Below are 25,210 nucleotides of genomic sequence, written 5' to 3'. Positions count from 1 at the left end.
GATTTGTTTGATAGAATCCTCAAGTAGATGAGCTTGTGAAGCTGTGGTTTAAGACTAAGGCCGAGCGTATCGGTCTGGCCTTTCATCATTCTTGGTGGACATTGCTTTGCCATTTCAGAGAGGAAAGACTCGGGTTTGGTTTACCGGTCTATATGAAATTGTAGAGACGGTCAGTGATAACCGATCCCGGTTTAGGAGGTTCAATTCAGTATAAACCAAAACTACCTTGAAATAACCGATCTAAAATCAAACTGGCTCGGTTTTCGTTTTTCTATATACAAAGTTACAAACCTTGACTGAGTTCAAACTGGACTGAAACCAAACCTATATATTCAACCCAGACGAGTAATAACAATTTGGTTTGTAGATTTGATAATTATAAACTGGAGAGTTTTGAAACAAAACCGAAAATGCGATGGCCAATCCTAAAATCCTGATAAACGGTCTATTTTTTTTTTCTGATTCATATGATAAACGGTGAATATAGCTGAAAAAAGGTAACAAGTGACCTAGAAGTCATGTAGCCATGTCAAGAACATTCAAGCATCTGGATTTGAAGTAAGCCATGGTTCTATCCCATGAGATGGACAGTGATGGTCATAGGTCCAAGGTTTGCTTATGCGACGTCAAGCCATCTCTCCCCTGCATGTATGATAATCGGATCTTTGTTGAGCTTCTTTAAGTACTGTGCAAGGTAAGTTGTTGTGTCTCAAGTACTTTTGAGAAGTAATTTGCATGAATTAGTATGTCAAAGATTTAATCATTTAAAATGGGGTTTTCATAAAGATGGTGAGTTATTTGATATATGGAAATAAAACCTCTCGTATACAGTATGTTATGCAAAGATGAAATAACAAATGCTATGCAATTGTAAGGATATATAGTAAAGGGAAATGATCAGATCTGTTGTGTTTAAACTTTACTTTTTGTCACAGAGTTTATGGTATGTATATGAAGATGTTAATGTGACATGCAAGAAGGCAAAGGTATCAGGGGCTGCTGTAAAATCTTTTTTTTGAGCATCTATTGGTAAAATCTTAGACCATCATTAATCCGGACTCTTAGAATGAGATTTTTAGCTTTAGGTAAGAACCGCTAAAACGTTAAGAGCTGTTTCTTAAATAAGATATGTAAAAGTCGGTTCTTATCGGAAAAGTGTAAAAAAAAAATAAAAACAAAAAAATGTCGAACAATGAATTAAGACCATCTTTATCCTAAAGACCCTAATGGGTCTCTTAATTTTATTTTAGCATTATTTAAAGAGTTAATTTTGGTGAGAGAGTTGATTAAGAAACTTACACTTTTCCTCCCTCCATTGCAAGTCTCTTATTTGAGGTTTCTTAAAAAAAATATTAAACATTTTTTATTGAAAAAAAAAAAATTTGTTACATAAAGCATAATAAAATATCACATTGTAAACATAGATTTTTAAATTAAAACATCAAAACAAAGATTAGAAAAACAAACGAGAACATTTGAAAGAAGCGTTCGAGCTCAGTTGTCGTCTTCATCTCCTCCAAATTTAGACCATAAATGTTCAACTAAATCAGCTTTTAGTTGTTGATGCATCTGTCTATCACGAATTGTAGTTCGAACACCCATCATATTAGCAATATTTGTAGGCATATCTGTGAAGAAATTGAGATCGACATGCGAACTTCCGTTGTCTTCTGCTTGTTCGAACTCCGAAGAATCAAGCAGAGTGTATGAATCTCGTTCGTCTTCAACAATCATATTATGGAGTATGATACATGTTCGCATAATCTTCCCAATTTTGACTTTATCCCAAAAAGTGCGGGATTTTTAACAATGGCAAAGCGAGCTTGCAAGACTCCAAAAGCACGCTCGACATCCTTTCGGACAGCTTCTTGACGTTGAGCAAATAAAACTGCTTTCGGCCCTTGGGGTAGTTGAATCGATTGGATAAAAGTTGTCCATTTCGGGTAAATACCATCTGTGAGATAGTAAGTCATGTGATACTCTCTTCCATTGACATAGTAAGTGACTTCTGGCGTATGACCCTTTATAATGTCATCAAAAACAGGCGAGCGATCAAGAACATTGATATCGTTTAACGTACCTGGAGGTCCAAAAAATGTGTGTCATATCCAGAGATCGTATGAAGCAACCACCTCTAAAACAATTGTCGGTTTACCCGAACCACGGGAATATTGCCCTTTCCAAGCGGTGGGACAATTCTTCCACTCCCAGTGCATACAATCGATGCTTCCAATCATTCCGGGAAATCCTCGATACTCTCCAACATTAAGTAGACGTTGAAGATCAGCCGCCAAACAAACATATAATCCCTTCGACGAAATTTTCCACGCATAACCGAGTTGTTGTTTCACCGAGCCGGAGGTATTCGTCGACCGCATCAGCCGCAGAACCATATGCCAATACACGAATGGCTGCAGTACACTTTTGAAGGGGAGAGAGACTACTCCTTCCGAGACCATCTTGCTTTTCCTTAAAGTAAAGAACTTCGTTGGAGAGACGATCAACAATGCGCGTAAATAATGGTTTGTTCATTCTAAAACGTCGACGGAATAAATTTTCAGGATACGTTGGAGTATCACTAAAATAATCATTCCATAAACGGATATGCCCTTCCTCACGATTTCTTTCTATATACGCTCGTTTTTCTCTTTTCTTTCTCCGTTCTTCTTGATCACGATGAATGATTAAATTCTCAAAGGCTTGATCAAAATGTTGATCAAAGACCTCATCAAATGCATCATCAAAAGCATCATCATCAAAAGATTCATCTAAAGTATTTTGTGAAGAAGAAGCCATATATGGTGATTGAAAATATGAGATGGTTTTTGTGAGTTTGTTGTTGTTGTGTTTGAAGAGAGGAGATGAGTTTGTTGTTGTTGTGTTTGAAGAGAGGAGAGGAGTTTGTTTTGGCAATTGATATAAAGAAAAGATGAGTGCATATAAATAGAGAAGATGAGTGCATATAAACACGTCCGTGATATACAAGTCCACTTGACACTAACAGACATACAAGTCCGTGACATACAAGTCCGTGACATCCCCACTTGACACTAACAGACACGTACACATATAGACACATACACATAAAGACACTAACAGACACTCCACTCCATGACTCGCTTCAGTCGAAGGCAAAACTCCAAAACTCATGTCACGCAAGCATCCTGGCCAAGACAAAGACATACATTAACATTAGCATGATAAGAAATATAAAATACTACAGACGAAGACAAATATTGACATTAACATAAAACATTTTATATGATCACTAACCAGACCATTACAATAAAATCCTTGAGAACTTAAATATTTTAAAACTTAAGCTCTTTAACAGAGCTTTGAAATCCGAGAAACAAACATAATTAACTAACAATCACAACACCTAATTAGACAGCAACAACTCTTTAGTTAACTTCTTCTTCAGAGCTACTTCATCATCATCTAGAGGTTCTTGTTTAGCCATGAGCCTGTCCAGAAGCTTCATCTTCGACATCTTCTCCTTCCTAACTAACATGTTCTGAAGCTCACCAACGTCTTTCCCCTCAGTAATTGGTTTCTCCCCACGGGCTTTTGCAGCCTTAACACCAGGGGGACGAGATGTTCCTTCTACAGCAGCCTCGTTTTCATTGACTTTCGAACTTGCTCCTGAATGTGAACCGTCGGCAAACTTCCTCCTTTTCGAGCTGGTATCAGTTTTAGCAGTAGCGAGCTCACACCACTTCTGGTCGTTGCGAAGCTCGTTCCAGGCATGTTCGAGACCGAACTTCTTTTTTTGGTTATTGAAGAAGATCTCGTGGGCCAGTTTTAGAACGTCATTGTCATTCATGCCACTGGTTTTCTCTCTTGTAGCTGCTTCATACGCCCCTGAGAACTTGCAAACTGCTTCATTCACCTTGTGCCAACGTTGCTTGCATTGACTACCCTCTCGTTTTTCAGAGGCTGCAAGTTTAGGACTAGCCGAGAAGTATGCTGCAACTCTGGTCCAGAAAGCCACAGACTTCTGCTCATTCCCCACAACGGGGTCTTTGCTCGTGTTCAACCACGCGCTAATGAGCACTATATCCTCTGTAGCTGTCCACGACCTTCTTTCCTTACGCTCTGGTCGCTGCTCTGCAGCTTGACTACCTGAGGAGGGTTGTTGACTGCCCAAGACAACATTTTGTTGACTATTAAGTAGGTCAACAAAATTGGCAGAATCCTCAAATGGATTGAAATCCATTTTCGAAGACAAGGATATAGTAGAAAGAGGAGACAGAGGAGAAAGAAGAGACATGGGAGACAGAGGAGAAAGAGGAGACGGTGGAGACAGAGGAGACAGAGGAGAAAGAGGAGAAAGAGGAGACGGTGGAGAAAGATGAGACAGAGGAGAAAGAGGAGGCAGAGGAGCCGGAGGAGAAAGAGAAGGAAGAGCTATCAAGCTCATTCAGATGTTGGAGATTGAAGAGAAAGACAGTGGTTATAAATAATACAAGGAAGAGAGGTAGCATTCAAGACACCAACCCAAACAACTCAACATAAACAATTCATCATAGAAGCTTTTTAAAATTTATGTTTCAACTACTAGCAGACTTGAATGCTGATCGAATTGACACATATCTAACAACAAACAAAGGAGTTTCACAGAAGCTTTTTAAAATTTATCTAACCACAGAAGCTTTATAAAATTTATGGTTCAACTTATGTTTCTATCTAACCATCAGTTCTATTTAATACCATACACAACCATCAACCATAAATCTAACACTTAACTACATCTTTAATTACACGAGTTTCAAATCATCACAGAAGCTAACCACATCACTTCTAATTCAATTAATTTCATTTCATATCGGACCAGATGTTGGAGAGTAACACTAACCTGCATTGAAGAACCTTCCTGACCTCTCTTTCCACTTAGCAGATCAAACGCAAGTTGATCCCTCGTCTCACGTTGATCCTTTCATCTCACCACACAAAGGCAGAAACAAAATAAATTCAATCAGCAAAAATAGCCAAATAAACATTGATCAACTTGCAACAAACAAAACGAGCTTGGAAAAAAATTTGTTCCAGCTAAACCCAACAGAATCATATGACAGAAACATTATCAAAATAGATTCACTTGCAACAAACAAATCACAACTTATGAAGCCACAATCAGAGACATGCATCATTGAAGAACATGAAACAGAAGCATTACCTGTACGAATCGCGGAGAGGCATCGACAGAGAGCTCTGTCGCCGTGGAGGAGAGCCACCGACAGATAGCCATATATCGCCGTCGACGACTACCACCGCGAGAAAGAATCGAACCTACAAACCAAACAAACCTGCAGTCAGAACAAGAATAAGTGTAGAATAAAACATGCATGCTTGAAGAACACAACAAACGCTTTAAATTTACCTTCAGATTCCAGTTTATCGACCCAGAAAAAGAGTGTCGTCTTTCGCCGACGAGAATTCCCACGGAGAGGGAGATAATCGATGATTTCCTTCGTCAACGTCAGCCACCGAGAGAGAGAGGTCTGGCTTCGTTTCCTCCAGAAGTCACAAAGAGAGAGAGAGAGAGAATCGCCCTTTCGTTTGCGAGCCACAGAGAGCGACGATCTCGTTTCGTCTGAGTCCCATGGAGACATGGAGTTTCGCCGGCAAGTCGAAGAACCATGGAGGAAGAGAGAATCGCCTTCTCGGAAAGGTAGGTGGAGAGGTTTCGAGAGAAAGAGAGAATGAACCAAAACAAACCGTAGACGCTCTTCCTCTCTCTTCTTCCTTTGCCTACACGTGTCTCTCAAATACGGTCTCTACCTTACCCCAATTAAGCGACGTCTCCAACGTTTATTGTGTTTTTGATTTAATTTTAATGCACAATTAAATTAAGAGACCTCTTAAAGACCACCGATAATGGTGCTCTAAGATTTTTAAATTAAAAACCCTGGTTAATTATCCTCTTACCGAGACAAAATTTAGCAACTGACCCTTTTTTTTGGCGATGCAACCGACTTATGGTTCCTTTTCCAAAAAGATTATGGTTCGCCTAGAAACTTTTGCAACTAAAATAAAGCCAAAGATATTTCTCACAATTTTTCGCAATTAAATTAAATGGCTTTAAGTTGGTGATTGGCATTGGCATGTATCCTCACAGATATCAACACCATGTGATTACGTGGTCCCATGCCTATTTTCGCATTATTATTCGGGTATATAAATAATCCAGTATATAAATATATTGATTTTATATAATATATATGGGATTTTACTGTAGTGAGTTATACATAGGTGCGTGTGTGGTGCAATTTACCGTCCCCACGTGTATCAGGATAATGAGCGATATTTTTTTTTTTTTGATAATGAGCGATATGTTATAAAAAGAAAATTTTATTGTATCGCGGGAATTTAAACAAAACAAAATTTTATACCCGTACGAATAAGATAACACTGGAATAGAAAGAGATTTTATTATAAGGGAGAAGAGATTGTGTTTTTTGAGATGGTCTTACAATAGATCGAAATGATCGATTTATATAGAAGTGAAAAAGTTGAAGTTATTGTGTGTGCATAGTGACAGTGGGCTCCACACTTATTATATTTATTCGTTCTTCGGTGCTGTCATTTTTGACTTTTGATTACGTTCATAACACTCCCCCTTGGAGACCAGTGTCACTATCATTTCCTGCTTAACGTCTATGTTGCCTCGTTAAAAACCTTTCTAGGAAAACCCAATGGGAAAAACCATAGTAAGGTGAAAAGAGTACAACTACGTAAGCTCCCCCTCGAATGTGCAGTCATAGATCCTTTTGATGACGCATTCCAATGTTACAGACATGTTTTCTGAATACCGAAGTCGGAAGTGATTTTGTGAAGATGTCAGCTGCATTGTCGCATGATTGGACATATCTAACTTCAATCTCTTTCTTCTTTACGAGCTCTTGAGTGTATGAGAAGAACTTTGGATGAATATGCTTCGTTCTATCGCTTTTAATATATCCGTCCTTTGTTTGAGCAACACATGCTGCATTATCTTCATATAGAATAGTTGGCTTCGTATTTTCGCCAATCCCGCTGCTTGAACAGATGTGTCGGCTCATTGATCTCAGCCATACACATTCTCTACTTGCTTCATGGAGTGCAATGATCTCAGCATGATTTGAAGAAGTAGCCACGAGCGTTTGTTTCTGGGAACGCCAAGATATAGCAGTGCTTCCGATCGTAAAAACGTATCCTGTTTGCGATCGGGCTTTATGTGGATCTGAAAGATATCCTGCATCTGCAAAACCAACCATTTGACCATTTGAATCTTTAGGGTAAAATAAGCCTAAATCAATAGTCCCTTGTAGGTAACGAAAGACATGTTTAATTCCATTCCAATGTCTTCGTGTTGGAGATGAGCTAAATCTTGCTAGAAGATTAACAGCGAATGATATATCAGGCCGTGTACAATTTGCAAGGTACATCAACGCTCCTATTGCACTTAGATATGGTACTTCCGGACCAAGTATCTCTTCTTTTTTCTCAGGTGGTCGAAATGGATCACTTTCAATATTAAGTGACCTAACGACCATCGGGGTGCTAAGAGGAGTTGATTTATCCATGTTAAATCGTTTCAACACTCTTTTAGTGTATGTGGATTGATGCACAAATATACCATTTTGTGAATGTTCTATTTGTAGGCCAAGACAATATTGTGTCTGTCCAAGATCTTTCATCTCAAATTCTCCCTTGAGATAGTCTGATGCCTTTTGTATTTCCTTTTGAGTTCCAATAATGTTAAGATCATCAACATATACCGCGATTATTACAAATCCGGATATTGTTTTCTTGATGAAAACACATGGGCATATAGGATCATTCACATATCCTTCTTTTGTTAAATGATCACTGAGACGATTATACCACATACGTCCAGATTGCTTTAACCCATATAATGATCTTTGCAATTTTATTGCACATAACTCTTTAGGTTTGGAACTTAATGCTTCTGGCATTTTAAATCCATCAGGAACTTTCATGTAGATATCAGTATCTAATGATCCATATAGATAAGCTGTAACAACATCCATGAGACGCATCTCTAGATTTTTATCAGCTGCTAGACTCATCAGGAATCTAAACGTGATTGCATCCATAACTGGAGAATACGTTTCTTCATAATCGATTCCAGGTCTTTGAGAAAAACCTTGAGCCACTAGACGAGCTTTGTATCTCGTAATCTCATTTTTCTCATTTCGCTTTCGAACGAAAACCCATTTGTACCCAACTGGTCTCACATCTGCAGGTGTGAGCACAATAGATCCAAATACTTTTCGTTTATTAAGCGAATCAAGTTCAGCTTGTATTGCATTTTTCCATTGTTCCCAATCATGTCTCTTTTGACATTCATAGACAGATTTTGGTTCTGGATCATCGATTTCTTCATTTATTTCACTTGACACAATATATGAGAAAGCATCATCAAGGTCATTTTGTTCATTTCTATTCCATATCCTTTTATTATGGATGTAATTAATAGAAATCTCATGATTATCTTTCGATTCATGATGCTCTGATTCATCAGAATCCTTATCATTTATTTCTTCCAAAATATTTTCTGCTATTTTGGGTGCATCATATATTTCAGCTTTCTTCTGTTTCCTAGGATTCTTATCCTTAGAACCAACAGGTCTACCACGCTTCAGGCGTGTTTTTGGCTCTCGTGTGTCATCCTCCTTTTCTTGTTCATTTGGCATTTTGATACGAGCAGGAGCATTTGCAGCTGGTATATGAGATTTAGTTACCGTCTTGGTATCTACAAATGCATCAGGTAGCTGGTAAGCTATACTCTGTAAATGCATAATTCGTCGAACTTCTAGTTCTGACTCTTTAGTAGGAGGATCAAGATATAACAATGATGGTACACTCCATTTTATGTCACTTCCAACATTTTTGTTTTCTCCCCCTATAACTGGGAATACATTTTCGTCAAAATGACAATCAGCAAAACGTGCTGTAAAGACGTCACAGTCTGTGGTTCTAGGTATCTTATAATTGATGGGGAATCAAAACCAACATATATTCCCAATCTTCTTTGTGGTCCCATCTTTGTACGTTGTGGTGGTGCTACAGACACATATACCGCACAACCAAAGATTCTAAAGTGGGAAATGTTTGGTTCTCGACCAAACGCTAACTGTAGTGGGGAATACTTATGGTATGCACTCGGTCTGATCCGAATGAGTGCCTCTGCATGCAAAATAGCATGTCCCCATACAGAGGTTGGAAGTTTTGATCTCATGATCAATGGTCTTGCAATCAATTGCAGACGCTTAATTAAAGATTCAGCCAAACCATTTTGCGTATGAACATGAGCAACCGAATGTTCAACTTCAATTCCCATTACCATACAATAGTCATTGAATGCTTGGGATGTGAATTCACCAGCGTTGTCTAGTCTAACTCTTTTAATAGTATAATCAGGAAACTGTGCTCGCAGTTTGATTATCTGAGTTAGAAATCTCGCAAATGCCACATTTCGAGATGATAATAGACAAACGTGTGACCATCTACTGGATGCGTCAATTAATACCATAAAATAGTGGAATGGTCCACAAGGTGGGTGTATAGGTCCACATATATCGCCTTGAATTCTTTCAAGGAACTTTGGTGATTCTTTATCGATTTTGGTTGGCGATGGCCTTACGATCAATTTTCCTAGAGAACATGCAACACATGTCATTTTATTCCCTTGAGAAATCTCCTGGATTTTCAGTGGATGACCATGTGAACTTTCTATGATTTTACGCATCATTGTAGTTCCTGGGTGGCCAAGGCGATCATGCCATAACGTGAACTCTTCTGGGTTCCGTTCTACTACAAGATTTGATTCGATCTCATCGATATAAGTATGATGTAACCCCGAAGGAAGCTCTGGAAACTTTTCCAATATGTGTTTTCGGCCACATTTCTCAGAAGTTACATATATGTATTTCTTTCCATCCTCAGTTGCAGACTGAGTATCATATCCGTGAAGATATATGTCTTTAAAACTCAACAAATTCCTTTTAGAACTTGGAGAATATAGAGCATTATTTATGGAAAATTTTGTTCCATTCGGTAAAGTAAAGTTTGCTTTACCAGTTCCTTCAATCACGTCTGCAGGACCTGATATTGTATTGACGACAATTCTTGTTGGTTTTATATCAGAGAAATATCTCTTTTGTCTCAGAATAGTGTGCGTTGTTCCACTATCTGGTATGCATATTTCACGAATCTGTTTCTTGGATTTTGCTTCATTAGCATTCTGATCCATTTCTGAAATTGTCATAAATATTAATAAAAGAAAAACATAAAATTCATTCATATAAAGAAACACATAATAATTATACAATAAGATGATGTTAAAAACATCATTATTTGTTTAAAACATGAAATATAATAATTATACATGGTAATACTGAAAACTATTCAATACTCTTATCATAGGCATTTCGATTCTCTTCAGGAGTAATCTAGTCCAGCTCATTAGCGAAGTCGGAGGATTCAAGGTATGAAGTCCCTTCAACATTTTCCATGAGGTTCACCTCTTTAGCCTTTCCTTTTATGGACTCTTGATATAACTTGCACAAATGTGGAGGAGTACGACAGGTACGGGACCAATGTCCTTTACATCCACATCTGTAACATACAGTCTCAATTTTCTTTGTGGTATCCTCTTCGATTTCTTTGCCTTTAGGAGGTTGTTCAGATCTAACCCATTTGTTAGATCTAATACTTTTAGGATAGTAAGGCTTTCCACGTTTGTTGTTGAAACGCCGACTACGACCTCGGTTGGTCTGGTTTCTCCTTCCCGAATATTCTACCGCCGTAGCATTCACTTCGGGAAATGCCTTGGCTCCCGTAGGTCGGGAATTATGGTTTTTGATTAGTAACTCATCGTTCTTTTCAGCCAACATGAGTGTTACCATCAATTCAGAAAATTTGGTGTACCCACATTTTCTGTAAATTCGGGATAAGACGTTGTGTTCTTTGTGGAAAGTATTATATGTCTTGTCAAGCATTTCTGCTTCGGTGACAGGGTTACCACAATATTTTAATTGTGCAACTATCCTCAAGATAGTGGAATTTTAATCTCTAACCCTTTGGAAATCCTGAAACCTCAGGGTTTTCCACTCTTCAAGAGCGTGAGGGAGATTGATTTCCTTTTGATTATTGAACCTATCTTTCAAGGCTTGCCATAGTACGGCTGGGTCCTCAACGTCTCCATAGTCGTGAGTTAGATTCTCATCTAAATGCTTCTTCAGGAAGATAATCGCTTCGGCTATATGCTCGGGTGGCGATTTGTTACCGACTTCTATCGCTTCGGTTATCTTTTTTATTACAAGATAAGGTTTCACATTTGTGACCCATCTGACATAATTTTCGCCGGTTACTTTCAGAGCCGGGAACTGGAGTTTCTCGATGTTTGCCATTTGTATTTCTAAAACACAAAATAATAATTTTATTAGAACTTCATAATTTAAAAACCGTTTACATTAATCATGCAAGCAATTACAAGGAGAAGTGATGTAAAGAAAATTAAGCCGATATTCATCTTAAATTCACTCGGAGTAAATTCTCCAACGAATAAACCATAAATAGAAACACAAATAAAAATGGCACATAAAAACAAAAGTGCGCGAATCATCTTTCTTGAAATGAAAAATCGGAGGAGAGCGATTTGAAACTTTTTGAGAGAAGATGAAATGTTTTGGATGATGAAATGGAGTGAAAATGAGTTGTATTTATAGATGAAAATTACTGTTCATGACCGTTGGAGAAAGGGGAAATTTTTGAAAAAATTTCTTTGTGACCGTTGGGGTTAAATCGAGTGCACCAAAAATTAATCCGAAAATATTGTATTAAACAGTCAATCAAATCTATAAAATTTCATAAAAATTAGTAAAGGTAAAAATTATAGCAACAAATCATGCGACGGCTCAGCCGGTAAATGCAGAGTAATAAATGAATTATATGGCGGCTCGGCCGACCAATTAGCAATAAACAAAATATAAGGCGGCTCAGCCGACCAGTTAACAACAAACAGAAAATAAAGGCGGCTCGGCCGTCCAGTTAACAATAAATAGAATATAAGGCGGCTCGGCCGACCAATAAATTAATTAAAAATTAATAAATAATATAGGCGGTATTCCGGCCATTATAACATAATATAAATAATAGTACAGGCGGTATACCGACCATTATAGCAGGGTATATATGATACAATAAATTTTACCGAATTGCAGAACGATCGTGCTGATAACGTGTTATAAAAAGAAAATTTTATTGTATCGCGGGAATTTAAACAAAACAAAATTTTATACCCGTACGAAGAAGATAACACTGGAATAGAGAGGGATTTTATTATAAGGGAGAAGAGATTGTGTTTTTTGAGATGGTCTTACAATCGATCGAAATGATCGATTTATATAGAAGTGAAAAAGTTGAAGTTACTGTGCGTACATAGTGACAGTGGGCTCCACACTTATTATATTTATTCGTTCTTCGGTGCTGTCATTTTTGACTTTTGATTACGTTCATAACACGATATTATTATTTTCATATATATCAGTCTACCGCCTGGTAATCACCATGCACATTTTTCTAAGACTTTTTTTAATTAACAACGTATACATGCATCTGATTTATTACGCATAAAAATAATCATCGTGTTTTATATAAGTGAAAAGTAACAAACGTACGCTTTAAAACGAATTTTCTAAGGTAGAGAAGATTTTATTGCGTCTAGAGAGAGATGGGTGTAATAGAGGAAGCTCACAACGTGAAGGTGCTTGGCTCAGGAAATAAAGGGACGATCGTATTAGGTCACGGGTTCGGTACGGACCAGTCAGTATGGAAACACCTGGTTCCACATCTTGTCGACGATTACCGCATCGTGCTCTACGACAACATGGGAGCCGGTACGACCAATCCGGAATATTTCGACTTTGATCGTTACTCAACTCTCGAAGGTTTCGCCTTTGATTTGATTGCAATCTTAGAAGATCTTCAAATCGAGTCTTGTATCTTTGTCGGTCACTCTCTTTCCGCCATGGTTGGTGTCTTGGCTTCTCTTAACCGACCTGACCTCTTCTACAAAATCGTCATGATTTCGGCTTCCCCAAGGTATGCTTCGAGATCTTTTGCATTTATGTCTCATTTTGTGGGACATAACTTCGACAAAAGTACATCCATATGTTCCTTCTCCTGTCTGAATTATCCTATTTCTCAAAAATAATTGAACTGTTACAGATTTTTTTAAATGACATTTAGTAATAAAACTTTTCAATTAAAGATGGTTCGTAAAATAAATTTTCAACGAAAAATATTATTACTATTTTAGTTCCATCTATCACTTTCTCCATTTAAAATATCGTAACGTTTTATAATATTAAAAATTTAATTGAAAAGGTTTTCAGCTTTTAAAATAGTTGTTTTAAAAATAGTTGAAAGGGTATTATCAATAAAAATAATTAAATGTTTTAAAGCTTTTATTATCCTTAAATGTTTAAAAAAATTATTATCGCATTATTTTAAACTTTTATAATCTATTTATAAACTTCTAAAAATAGATTTATAAATTATTTTATAATATTATAAACCTTCAAGTTTTTTATAAAATAACGTTATGTTATCATCATCCTCTATGACGTCTTGTAGTTTAGACGGTGGGCGGCAAATTTTAACCGAATTAAAGTTAGAAAGTTTTTTAGTGGAATTTTTTAGTTGATGAATTTCTTTTATGATCTAACGAAGTTTTATTATTAAAATTTTTTTTTTAATTAATAGTTTTTTATTCTTTTGGTGCGTTTTAGATTCGTGAACGATGTTGATTACGAAGGTGGATTCGAGCAAGAAGACCTAAACCAGCTTTTTGAAGCGATTCGAAGCAACTACAAAGCGTGGTGCTTAGGTTTCGCTCCACTGGTGGTAGGTGGAGACTTGGACTCGGTAGCCGTTCAAGAATTCAGCAGGACGCTCTTCAACATGCGTCCAGACATAGCTCTCTCCATGGCTCAGACCATTTTCAGTAGCGACATGAGACAAATCTTACCTTTTGTCTCTGTCCCTTGTCACATCGTCCAAAGCGCTAAAGATTTAGCCGTACCGGTCGCCGTATCCGAGTATCTTCACACCAATCTCGGGTCTGAATCCGTCGTCGAGGTTATGTCTTCAGAGGGTCATCTTCCTCAGCTTAGCTCGCCGGCCTCTGTTATTCCCGTTCTCCTCCGTCACATCCGCAATGACATTGCTGTCTGATGATGAGAAGATGATAATCACAGTTTAGCGAAATTAAATGAATGATGTGATATGTCTGGGTTAGTGAGTTATCGTTTCGTTGTCGTTTGGTTCTGCTTTGTTTATCCTTGGATTCTGTATTTGATCAGTTTGTTGTTGTTCTAATCTTTGTGTTAGCGAAAAGTCTTGGTCTCGTGTCCAGCTTTTGTTCGATATTCGTGATTGGTGGTCTTTAGTGAATTATCTAAAGTGTCGTCGTTGAGGTATTATGTGTGTGAACTGTAAACTGAAGCTGAAATTCCGATATCAATTATCAGTTTTTCAATTCCTTGTCTTTGTTGCGTCTACGTTTTGAGTAATATTTGGCAAATAATTAGCATGAAAAATAAAAATATATCAAAGATACAAAAATGGTTTTTAATAAAGATGGTGATTTGAACTGTCTGCAAAGTATTTTGTGTGTTTTGTCAAAAAAAAAGGTAAAAGAATTGTACTGCAAACATAGGAAAAAAAAGGGAAAATGGCCAAAAACTCCAATGGATAATTTTCTTCTTTTTTTTACCTATAAATACTACACACAATTTCGTTTTTAATTTATATACCAAAAAGTTCTATAATTTTTTTATAAAAACTTATATATTTAGTTGACGTATTCATAAATTTAACATAATTTTCTATAAAAAATATTTACACATATTAGTTTGTATGCTATAAGAATATATAACTACACTAAATGGTCTTATATATTTAGATAAATGGAAAAGATATATGGTTGATTTTAAATTTTTATTATTGATAATAATTAACAGAAATAAACTAACTAACAGTTATCTACAAAATTTAAATTCCATCTTATGATATTTTATCATTTAAATGAATTCATTCATCTTACTGTTTGTATTCATAAATTTAAATATTTATTTTCAGAAGAAGAATAAAAGATTTTTTTTTTGAATTCCTGAGATATGATATTTTGTCAAAAAAGAGTGGTAACCATGATAATAGGATTGCACAATTTTATTAGAATTTCAAATTTTTTGGATAAATATTTTTCTTCTATAATGACATATACAGGGATTGACAATGTTAATTCTATGGTTGAACAAAGTTATACAGAAAAAGAAAAAATGAGACAAAAAAAACTTATAACAAATTAGAGAAATTATTATACATATGTTATGCACAAACAAAAATACTCTATATTAACCTTTTAATTTCATTGTATGTTGTAATTGTATTTAATTTTTAGATAATTTTTAATTTTCCATTATATTTATTAAAATAATAATATTTATTGTTTAGATATAAAATTTGTATTTTGTTGTAGATATTTAACTTATATATTTATTTTCCAACATTTTTGTTGTTAATTAGTTATATTTACAGGTTTTAGCATAGTTGATTTGATATGTATTTATTCTGCATGATTTGCATTATTTTTTAATCTGCATATTTTGATCTGCAACACTAGCTGAAATAACAAATGGTATGCAAAATTATCAGGATATATAATAAAGGTAATCTGTTGGGTTTAAACTTTACTTTGGCCTTTAACAAAAAGAAAATCTGAATGATAAATCACCGGTGGCGAAGCGTTAGTGATATCTGAATGTAATCGGATTCAAATTCATCTCGTTTAGCGACGCTGGAATGTCATGCTACCACCCGACCACTAGCACGTGGTTTGAGAACTAATATTATACGCGCTTAACTACTAATACCTCAAAATATTAATTCAGTGTGTGTATATATGTAGGTAATTTACTTTATGATAATCAAATAGTAAAGCAACGTGCTATATATACTGTGATCTTGTGTTTGATTTTCCATGCAGAACAATGAGATCCCATTTTTAGCAACAAAAAAAAACTATGAGATCCCATTTCTCATTTGTTCGTACGTATTTATTATATTGATATGTGAATATGAATCATATAAAATCTCTTAATTAAATACAGTATAAAAGAAGGGAAGAAAATACAAAAAAAAAAACATCACTACATGAGAAGATGTCAAATTGATACGAATTAAAACAGCTGGAAACTCCTGATCAATAATTAGTACGGTTGACACATGAATGGTTGGCATTTTCCATTGTTTGTGCTTCAAATGCATTCTTACGGCAAATGCACATAATCACAACAACTCACAATCTAGAACATCAAGATTAATCATTTCATTGAAAGCCTTGACAAAAAAAAAAGATTAACTATTACACACAAAAATGTAATATTCTTAGACCAAAAAAAAAAAGTAATATTCCTTGGATTTGTTTTATGATGCCATCGCATGCAAATATGCATACAATCGAAAAAATCACATAAAAGAAAGATATACAAACATTATATTCTTGTCGCCTCACTGTAAACTCTTATATGAACACAAACATCCATGGGGATATACTAATTGTGCTTATGGTCTACGATAATAGTGCACGATGGTTTTAGTAGCTTTTAAATAGTTTTATTTTTGGTTAAGCAGACATTTATAGTTGTCTTTCCAATCATGGAAAATTAACTACTTGTTAAACACATACCGACTACAGCTTCAAGTATAATTTAATGTTAACTACTAAATAAATAAAATACTAAAAGGTAAGCAACTCTCCGTTACCAAATTAACAAGAATCACTTTCAAATTCTCGCTTTATATTTATTATTCATTAAATTTTTACGGATTACATATAAAGTGTTTAATTATTATTCCTTCTTCAACCTCTAATACTATCATTTATATATATGCTTATTATCCGGAGCTAGGGTTTTTATTTGTAACTTCTATAGTTTTTGTTTTCTTTGAGGTCGTAGTTGTTGATGGCGAATCATTCATGGTCAAACGGTGATATGAATCACCAAAGGGATGCTCTTGGTATCGCCATGAATTGGAGCTCTGAAGAACAGGCCATTCTCGAAGATGCTCTTGTTAGGTTAGCGAGTTTCTTTAACCATCAAACTTAGAAGATTCAATACCTCAGTTTTTCTTGATTCTCTTGTTTTTCTATTTCACGAAGGTATTCGTCAGAACCGAGTCCGAGTATCTCACGTTACGCAAAAATAGCGTCAGAGCTTCAGCACAAGAGCGTTAGAGATGTTGCTATGCGTTGCAGATGGACAAACGTAATGTTTTTCTTCCGTCTTCCTCAAGTTAGGTTTATATCTCTGTTTCACAATCAAGCCCTCTAATATAGTTATTGCCTCGCGCAGAAAAAGAGAAGAAAATTAGAAGATCATAATGGGTTGGGAGGAGCCAATGTTGATAACAAGGTTTGATATAAAATCTATGTTCAATTTTTATGATCTTCTATAGTTTAAACTTTTAACTGCATCTTGTTTCATGTTTGATATACCTTCAGGAGAGTATAGATATGGCGGTGGCTTCAAACTCAGCTCCACATCTTCTTAGAGAAGAAGATGGTAAGTGTATCTCTTTGTCTCAAGATCTCAGACAACGAGATCTTATCCTAAATAATAAAGATTCGTTTCATGATATGCGCAGGGATCATCATTGAGCTTCTTAAACAAAATGAGCTATTCCTCAATCAGATCCATGCAAATCTTACATCCTCCTCAATGGTAAAACTATATTGATTCTTTCAAAAATCACAAACTTAGCTTGCGACAAAAGTCATCTTACATGTTTCCTTCTTTTGCAGTTAACAGAGAACTTAACACTGTTCTGCAAAACGCGCCAAAACATCAAGAACCTTCTCAAAAAGTATGTTAATATCTTCTTTATCTGCTTTGTCTATGTGTGGATATATCATAACTTTTTTGGTTTTTTGAAAACTACAGCTTGCAGGAGAATGCGCCAGAGCCGATGAAGCGTATGCCGTGGCCGGAGAAACTGAGCGTTGATCATGATGAGCTACTTGATTCAATCCTTGATCTCTCAGCTTCACCAAAGCAGCAACCATCGCCAGAGGAATTTGATCATGATCAGCTGCTTGGTTCACTCTTTCGTCCCTCAACTTCACCAAAGCAACCATGAATTAACAAGTTTCTTTTGTTTCTCTTCAGTTTTTAGGTTTTATTGTTTTTTTTTTCAGTACAAACCCTAACGTAGAACACAAGTTTAGATCTTTTTAATTAGCAATCAAGAACTTTTGATTGAAAGAAGCTTTTCTAGTGTTAAATGTCAAAAGGTCAAAGATTCATATTAAAAAAAAAAAAGGAGCAAACTTTTTGGTCATCATAACTTGGAGCTAAGATCACAAGTTTAAATCTTTGAAATAATTAGCTGATGAATAACAAACAATCAAGAACCTTTGATTGAAAGAAGCTTTTCTCTTATGTTAAATGTCAAAAAGTCAAAGAAGAAGTTTGACTTTTTCATGCTCATATAAAAACAATGCAAACTTTTTTGTTATGAGAATCATAAATTCGAGAAAAGTATTGAACTTTGTGACGATTAAGCGAAGATGGAGAGAGTGAGAGATTGTATAGAGGAAATGGTGAAGTTCACACTTACTCACCGTTCAGATTTCGATATAGAGCTTACCGGAGATTTCTGCTCCGGTCTTCTTTCCGGCGACTCGCTTCTTCACGCCGGTGATTGAATCGAACCTCCTTTACAAAACCCATTTGTTTCCTGTTAGTAAACCGTTGAATCAATCTGTGTTTGATGCAGAGACTGTAGAAGCATTTGCAGGTGTTGCTGAGTATCCTCTGTACAAGCGTCTAGCTTTAAGCCTGCTGAAATCGATTGCTTCTGGTTGTTTCTGTGGGGGTTTTGAGAAGGTTTCGTTGGGGAAAGAGGTTATGTGGTTGAAGGAGAAAGAGGAGGAGTGGAGCAAGCTGATAATCCAAAAGGGTTCTGAGTTAGTCTACGTGAGTCATTTTGATTTTGAAGATCCTTTTAGTTAAGATTACTTAGGAATAATCTTAACAGGCCTTGAAGTATGTAGCTTGTGAGCTTCAAGTTCAAGAGCCCTTGTTCTCCCTCATGAAAGGTACAATCTTTGTCTGAAATTTTTTATGTGTGTTTTAACCGCTTGTCAATGTCAACAACATCAAGTTCTTGATCAGTTTCTGTTTTGCTTAATTTGAATTGGATACATTAGATGGCGTCAAAACAGTTGAGACAAGATGTTTTGAAGCGGAGTATGATAGGTATGTGAACTTAAAAGTTACTGAGCATATGATTGAACCTTTGTGATTCCTGTGTTCACAAGTGTTGTTTGCATTCTTCAGACTTCAAGAAAGAGGCTCTCTGGTTTTGATAAACAAATGTCTTACATTTGAAGTTATAGTGAGTTAATATTTCTTTTGCTTTCATGTTTTTGCCATAGATATCTTGTGATAGATCCTCTTCTTAATATAATAGGAAATGCACAAGTATTCATCTTTTTATGAGCTGTTAAAAGCCGAGAGTCCAGAGAAAGTCTTTCCTGACACTAAAACAGTTGAAGAAGGTTGATCTCTATCCCTAACCATGACCTTATGTGTAAGTTATGTCTCTAATGGTTTTCACATTCTTAGGTATGCAAATGTTCAAGAGGTGGTGTGATGTTGTTGATCAAGAGAAGAAGAACAATGGTGTTGTGGCAATCCATCTTAGTAAATCAGTTTCTCAGCCTTGTGTAGCTTTGTCTCACATACTCTCTGTACGTTCTCAGCCATTTCCATGTCTACTTCTGTTGATTATATGATTCATTCTCTTGATGTTTCTTCCAAAAACTACAGGGCTTGAGTTACACGGGTGTGCAAAGCCTTCTGGGTCTTTCTCACACCATTGGATCCATTCCACATGCGCTGCCTCCTCCAAGATCGGTTCTTCTCTCTTCCTTTATGCTTCCATATAAACCAAAGGTACCACAATACATTGTAGTGAACTCTTTTGAAACTGACATAAATAAGAATCTTTTGTTTTTCTTGTTTTGTTGAGATAAAAGGTTGTAGATTGAGCCATGGAGCTAGAGCATTATCCAAGCATGTTGATCGAAGTAGTGATGGATTCTGGGGTGTTCTTTCTGGATCCGGTAAGTAAAGTAAGTAGCAAACTTATCAGACACTCACTGATGCTTTTTCCATATTTGAATCTTGTTTTTTATTTCTTTTTCTCTCAGATTCAGATAAGAATAGGCTTGCGATGGACATTATCAATAGCTTCATTGGCCAATGTTGTTGGATGAACATACACATAGTTCCACCTCACGGGGAAGTGTTCGAGATAAGAGTAGTTCAAGGATATGGAGCACGTTGGTCTCGAGATGGAACCAAAGTATATTATTAGCTTTGAACTTATCTCTTATGTTTTGATCAACGATTGGTTTACTACTGATTGGTGAAAAAATGTTGTAATTTTGTTTATGTTTGCAGTTCATTGGATTTCTTGAGCCTTACAGTAAAGATGGCCACTCCATGGCCTGGAAGCATTAGGACCCTCACCTGTAGTTGAATCTTTTTTTTTTTTTCAGCAAAATGTAATGTCCTCTGGTCATTTTTTGTTAGTACAAGTAAAATTTTGGGTAAGAAAGTAGTAAAAACAAAACTAAAGGGACCTAAATGCAAGAAAACATTAAAATTGTAACGTGAACTTCCGATACCTGTTTGGGCCGAAGCCCATTATGAAGATTGTTTGATAGATGGCCTAAAGGGTATTTTAACTGTATAGGGTTTGGTCTCTATATCTCGCAGGCAGTGTTTTGTTCTTGCTCTCTGTGTGTGAAAGGCGGCTACAGATCCGACAATGGTACGTTTTCTCGATCTTTCGATCTCGTTTCATGTTTCTGTTAAGCATATAGCCATTGATGTTTTTGAGTTGTGTTCTCGTAGCTAATCAAAATGTAGATTCTTGTTTCATTTTAGCTCAACTATCGATTGTTGCTTTGATTGGAATTTAGTTAAACATGTAGGTTACATAGAACTTGATCTGCTACAATGATGTTTTGATGTATTCTGCTAAAATCTTTGAGAAATGTGAACATGATGATGATGATGGTGATTGATATATAATGTGTGCAGCCTAAGCAAATCCACGAGATTAAGGACTTCCTTCTGACAGCAAGAAGGAAAGATGCTAGATCAGTGAAGATCAAGAGAAGCAAAGACATTGTCAAGTTCAAGGTCAGATGCTCAAAGTACCTCTACACTCTCTGCGTCTTTGACCAAGAGAAAGCCGACAAGCTTAAGCAGTCTCTTCCTCCAGGTTCGTTCTATTGTTCTACACTACTACTACACAGACTGTGTCTCATTTTCAGTCGACTACACTTGAAACTGTTTATTAAAGAATTAGGATTTCGCATGTTGACACATTATATGCATGTTGATTTTATCAGGTTTGAGCGTGCAAGACCTTTGAAGATGAGAAAATGGAGCCTTTTGCTATGATGAATCCTGATGAGTTTTTGTCTGTTTAAACTATGTTCAAACTTTTTTTGAGTTTTGAGTATGTTGTCCTTTTTTTTTTGTTATAAAAAGTTGAATACAATTATCGCTCTCGATTGAATATTTAAAATTACTTATTAGTTCGATACCTCCATGATTAAATACATAGTCTATAGTTGACAAAAAAAAAAAAAAAAATACATACTCACAGATCAAATCAACCAGAGCTTAACAGGTCCAGTAACAGTGCAAGAGAACAAGGAAGCTGTGTTCGCTATGAACCCAGATAAATCACCTGGCCCTGATGGCATGACACCAGCCTTTTATCAGCAGCATTGGAAAACCATCAAACCAGGTCTTCTATCTTTTGTTAAGAAATTTTTTGAGCAAAATTACTTGGACCCCAAACTCAACCAGACCCATATTTGCTTGATACCAAAATTTGAAAACCCTTCCTCTATAAGAGATTATCGACCTATTAGCCTAGCTAATGTGGCCTATAAGATAGTCTCAAAGATCCTAGCCCAGCGACTTAAACCATGGCTTAATACAATTATCTCTGAAAACTAAACTGCTTTCATCATCCCTGAAAGACTAATAACTGATAATGTCCTTATCGCTCACGAATTACTCCAGTCCCTTCATACAAAAAATCTAAAAAACAAGTTCATGGCTCTTAAGTTTGATATTGCATAGGCTTTTGACAAGGTGGAGTGGAGTTTCCTTGATGCAGTCATGGAAAAAATGGGATTCTGCAAGCAATGGAGATGCTGGGTCAAAACTTGCATTACCACTGTCTCGTATACAGTTTTGATCAATGGTGAGCAGTCAAGGAGCATCAAACCCCAAAGAGGACTGAGACAAGGTGATCCTATATCACCTTATCTTTATATCCTTTGTACAGAAGGCTTATCCACGCTAATTAAACATAACATTCAACATGGTTTCAAGGCTTCGAGAAGTGGACCTCCAGTCTCACATCTCTTATTTGCGGACGACACCCTTGCTTTCTGCAAAGCAACGATGGAAGAGGTACATAACCTTTCATGCATTCTTAACATTTACCAGCAAGCCCCAGGTCAAGAAATCAACTATACTAAGTCAGCTATATTCTTCAGTAAAGGTACTCCTAGCCTTGTCCAAGATCAAATTGTGAAACGACTTGGTATAGTCAAAATTGGGGGGTTTTGGAAAATACTTAGGGTTACCAGAACAGATAGGAAAAAATAGGAAAGAGGCATTTCAATTTATAACTCAGAGAATTAAAAACAAGCTTGAGAGCTGGTACACTAAGTTTTTATCCCCTGCTGGTAAAGAGGTCTTACTCAAGGCAGTAATAACCGATATCCCTACTTATACTATGTCTTGTTTCATGCTTCCTAAAACTATGATTCAAGAGATTACTAAAGCTATGAGGAAATTCTGGTGGGTAGTAAACAAAGACAAGAGTGGTATTCCATGGATAGCATGGGATAAGATTACTGCTTCAAGAAGAGAGGGAGGGCTAGGTTTAAAGGACATGATGGCATTCAACAAAGCACTCCTTGCGAAACAAGCGTGGAGGTTAATTACTCAACCCTCTTCCCTGCTTGCCCGTGTATTCAAATCTAAAATATTACAGGAAAATAAATTTCATGGAGGCTAGAAGTTACCCAACTTCAAGTCTTGCCTGAGAAGCATTGTCCAAACACAAGAACTGGTACAGAGAGGAACAAGGTGGCTGGTTGGAGATGGCGAAAAAGTGCGAGTTTGGAAGGATCATTGGCTCAATGATGCACATAATCCTTTTCCAACAGGTCTGGGATACTCTCTATACCCTGATTTACTTGTCAAGGATTTATTTATTGCAGGAACTAAGCTCTGGGATGTTCAAAAGATACAGAACCTGGTTCATCATCATGATGTATCCAAAATTTTAAATATCCGTCCCAGTTGGTTTGGTGCGCAAGATGTACTCTTCTGGTTTCCAAGTAAATCAGGACATTATACAGTTAAGACTGGATATTACATTCAAAGAGCAATGGACAAAGAGACTCGGCAGAATCAGGTTCCTCTTTCTTCTCAATCTCAGCTACATCATAAACTCATATCTAAAGTGTGGAAGTTAAACCTTCCACCAAAGTTGAAAATTTTCTGGTGGAAGATCCTCCATAACGGACTCCCTGTAGCTGACAATTTGAGAAAACGTGGAATCAATATCTATAGTTATTGTCAGGCATGCGGTGAGGAAATTGAGACAGTTCAACACATGTTAATGCACTATAGAGTGGCAAAAGAAATTTGGTCTTTGCTGCTGGAAGAATTACCTGAGTTCCCTCAGTCAAATATAGCTATTTTCCAGTTCTTCCAGTACTTGATGGATAGGTCCACTGCTCAGTTACAGAAAAACTTGCCTTTCTTTATAGGTTGGAGAATATGGAAGATGCGAAATAAGTTAGTTTTTGAAAATGAGAGAGATCATATTGTCAAGACAGCCCATGCAGCAATATTGGATGATAGAGTTTGGGAAGAAGCAATGCGACAAAACACCCTTACCTCACAGGTCATCCATCGTTCTCCGCAAATCTCTCTCAATGACATTCTCCAACATCATACATGCATGTATTGCATTGTAGATGCATCATGGAAGTCACCAGTTGAGAAAGCTGGAATAGGGTGGTCCTTATTTAGCCAATAAGGCACCCTTAGACTCCAAGGAAGCTCTGCAATTGATTCCACTACCTCGCCATTCATTGCTGAAGCGATGGCTTTGTTGTTAGCGGTCCAACAACTACATGCGCTTGGTTACAAGGAAGTAGTTCTTCTAGGCGATTGTATGGAACTGTTCTTCTAGGCGATTGTATGGAACTGTTTAAGAACTTGGATAGCTCAGTGCAAGTCAAGATATTCTGTACTTGGCTAATAAAAGTGTTTTTACTTTCCATTATATCCCTAGAGGCCTTAGTCAGGTTGCTGATGTATTAGCTAGAAAGGCTAGGATTAATAATCAAGATTATGTAATTTCCTAGCCAACCTCATAAGTCATTGTATTCTTTCTGTTTCATCTTTTGCAATGAATGGTTTTGTTGACAAAAAAAGAAAAAAGAATTACTCGTTCTGTGGACAACATCCCTCGAGCAGACTGTTTGATAAGCTTTTGATTACTGCAAATGGGCTTTTGGACTCTATAAAGATTAGGCTGAAAACTGTTTCAGACCCATTTAATGTTTATGGGCTAAACTGCTTAGAAGTCACATCTTCATCCGGTTTAATTATTTACTTGTGGTTTGGGGACTGAGTTACATACATTTATTTCCAAGATTGACAAACTCGACAAGTTTAATATATTAAAAAAAATACAAACATGTTTGAAATAGGAAAATAAAACTTGATTTAACTTTCATAAAACCAGTAAAAGTATACAAACCCAAATGATATGTAAAACCATTCAATAAAACCAGCAAACTATTAAATAGTGACCACATATAATCTGTCTTTTCTTTCTTCTTTAGACGTCGGGCCAAAAGTAAATGTTTCTTTTGACAAAACCAGCAAACTATTAAAAAATGGAATCTAAAACTAGCAACATAGAAAACAAAAGAAAAACAACAAGTTAAATGCAAAAACCGTTGTGCTTTGTGGCTTTGAAGGAGAATCAGTTAACCATGTGGTTTTTAGTT

The 25,210-nt window shown here is 36.3% G+C and overlaps 4 protein-coding genes and 1 long non-coding RNA gene across 9 annotated transcripts; 4 read left to right on the top strand and 1 right to left on the bottom strand.

Annotated features, from left to right (window-relative positions):
• Window positions 1-12,573: 12,573 nt before the first annotated feature.
• On the top strand, window positions 12,574-14,560 carry LOC106392194 (probable esterase KAI2). The gene is made up of 2 exons (XM_048753355.1): window positions 12,574-13,113; window positions 13,803-14,560. Exons 1-2 carry the CDS (start codon window positions 12,743-12,745, stop codon window positions 14,245-14,247), a joined length of 816 nt encoding a protein of 271 aa, XP_048609312.1. The 5' UTR covers window positions 12,574-12,742; the 3' UTR covers window positions 14,248-14,560.
• A 2,095-nt stretch (window positions 14,561-16,655) lies between these two features.
• LOC106392507 lies at window positions 16,656-18,355 on the top strand. The gene is made up of 7 exons (XM_013833317.3): window positions 16,656-17,152; window positions 17,237-17,342; window positions 17,430-17,489; window positions 17,579-17,639; window positions 17,722-17,798; window positions 17,879-17,940; window positions 18,018-18,355. The coding sequence occupies exons 1-7, from the start codon at window positions 17,040-17,042 to the stop codon at window positions 18,211-18,213; spliced, it is 675 nt and encodes a 224-aa protein (XP_013688771.1). The 5' UTR covers window positions 16,656-17,039; the 3' UTR covers window positions 18,214-18,355.
• Window positions 18,356-18,485: 130 nt separating this feature from the next.
• Window positions 18,486-20,730, top strand: BNAC04G02940D. Of its 5 annotated transcripts, none has more exons than XR_007321898.1 (11): window positions 18,486-18,773; window positions 18,853-19,052; window positions 19,114-19,174; window positions 19,286-19,334; window positions 19,416-19,473; window positions 19,549-19,636; window positions 19,704-19,828; window positions 19,908-20,033; window positions 20,110-20,212; window positions 20,291-20,445; window positions 20,544-20,631. XR_007321898.1 is itself a non-coding variant. In XM_013831301.3 (11 exons), the coding sequence occupies exons 1-11, from the start codon at window positions 18,644-18,646 to the stop codon at window positions 20,601-20,603; spliced, it is 1,146 nt and encodes a 381-aa protein (XP_013686755.1). In that variant the 5' UTR covers window positions 18,488-18,643; the 3' UTR covers window positions 20,604-20,730. The 5 variants fall into 5 exon arrangements, 2 of the variants coding, with proteins under 2 accessions (XP_022556248.1, XP_013686755.1); XM_013831301.3 differs by having other exon boundaries at window positions 18,488-18,773; window positions 20,110-20,203; window positions 20,544-20,730; XR_007321899.1 differs by lacking the exon at window positions 20,544-20,631 and having other exon boundaries at window positions 20,117-20,212; window positions 20,291-20,416.
• On the top strand, window positions 20,704-21,697 carry LOC106390773 (60S ribosomal protein L38). Its single transcript, XM_013831304.3, has 3 exons — window positions 20,704-20,916; window positions 21,189-21,372; window positions 21,503-21,697. The coding sequence occupies exons 1-3, from the start codon at window positions 20,914-20,916 to the stop codon at window positions 21,523-21,525; spliced, it is 210 nt and encodes a 69-aa protein (XP_013686758.1). The 5' UTR covers window positions 20,704-20,913; the 3' UTR covers window positions 21,526-21,697.
• Window positions 21,493-24,417, bottom strand: LOC125585038. The gene is made up of 2 exons (XR_007321900.1): window positions 23,858-24,417; window positions 21,493-23,719 (listed from the first exon to the last, which is right to left on the bottom strand). It is a non-coding gene; the product is annotated as an uncharacterized LOC125585038 (long non-coding RNA).
• Between the last annotated feature and the right edge of the window lie 793 nt (window positions 24,418-25,210).

Source organism: Brassica napus, chromosome C4, assembly GCF_020379485.1.
Source record: "Brassica napus cultivar Da-Ae chromosome C4, Da-Ae, whole genome shotgun sequence".
NCBI lineage: Eukaryota > Viridiplantae > Streptophyta > Magnoliopsida > Brassicales > Brassicaceae > Brassica > Brassica napus.
This window is presented reverse-complemented; position numbering and strand designations above follow the sequence as displayed.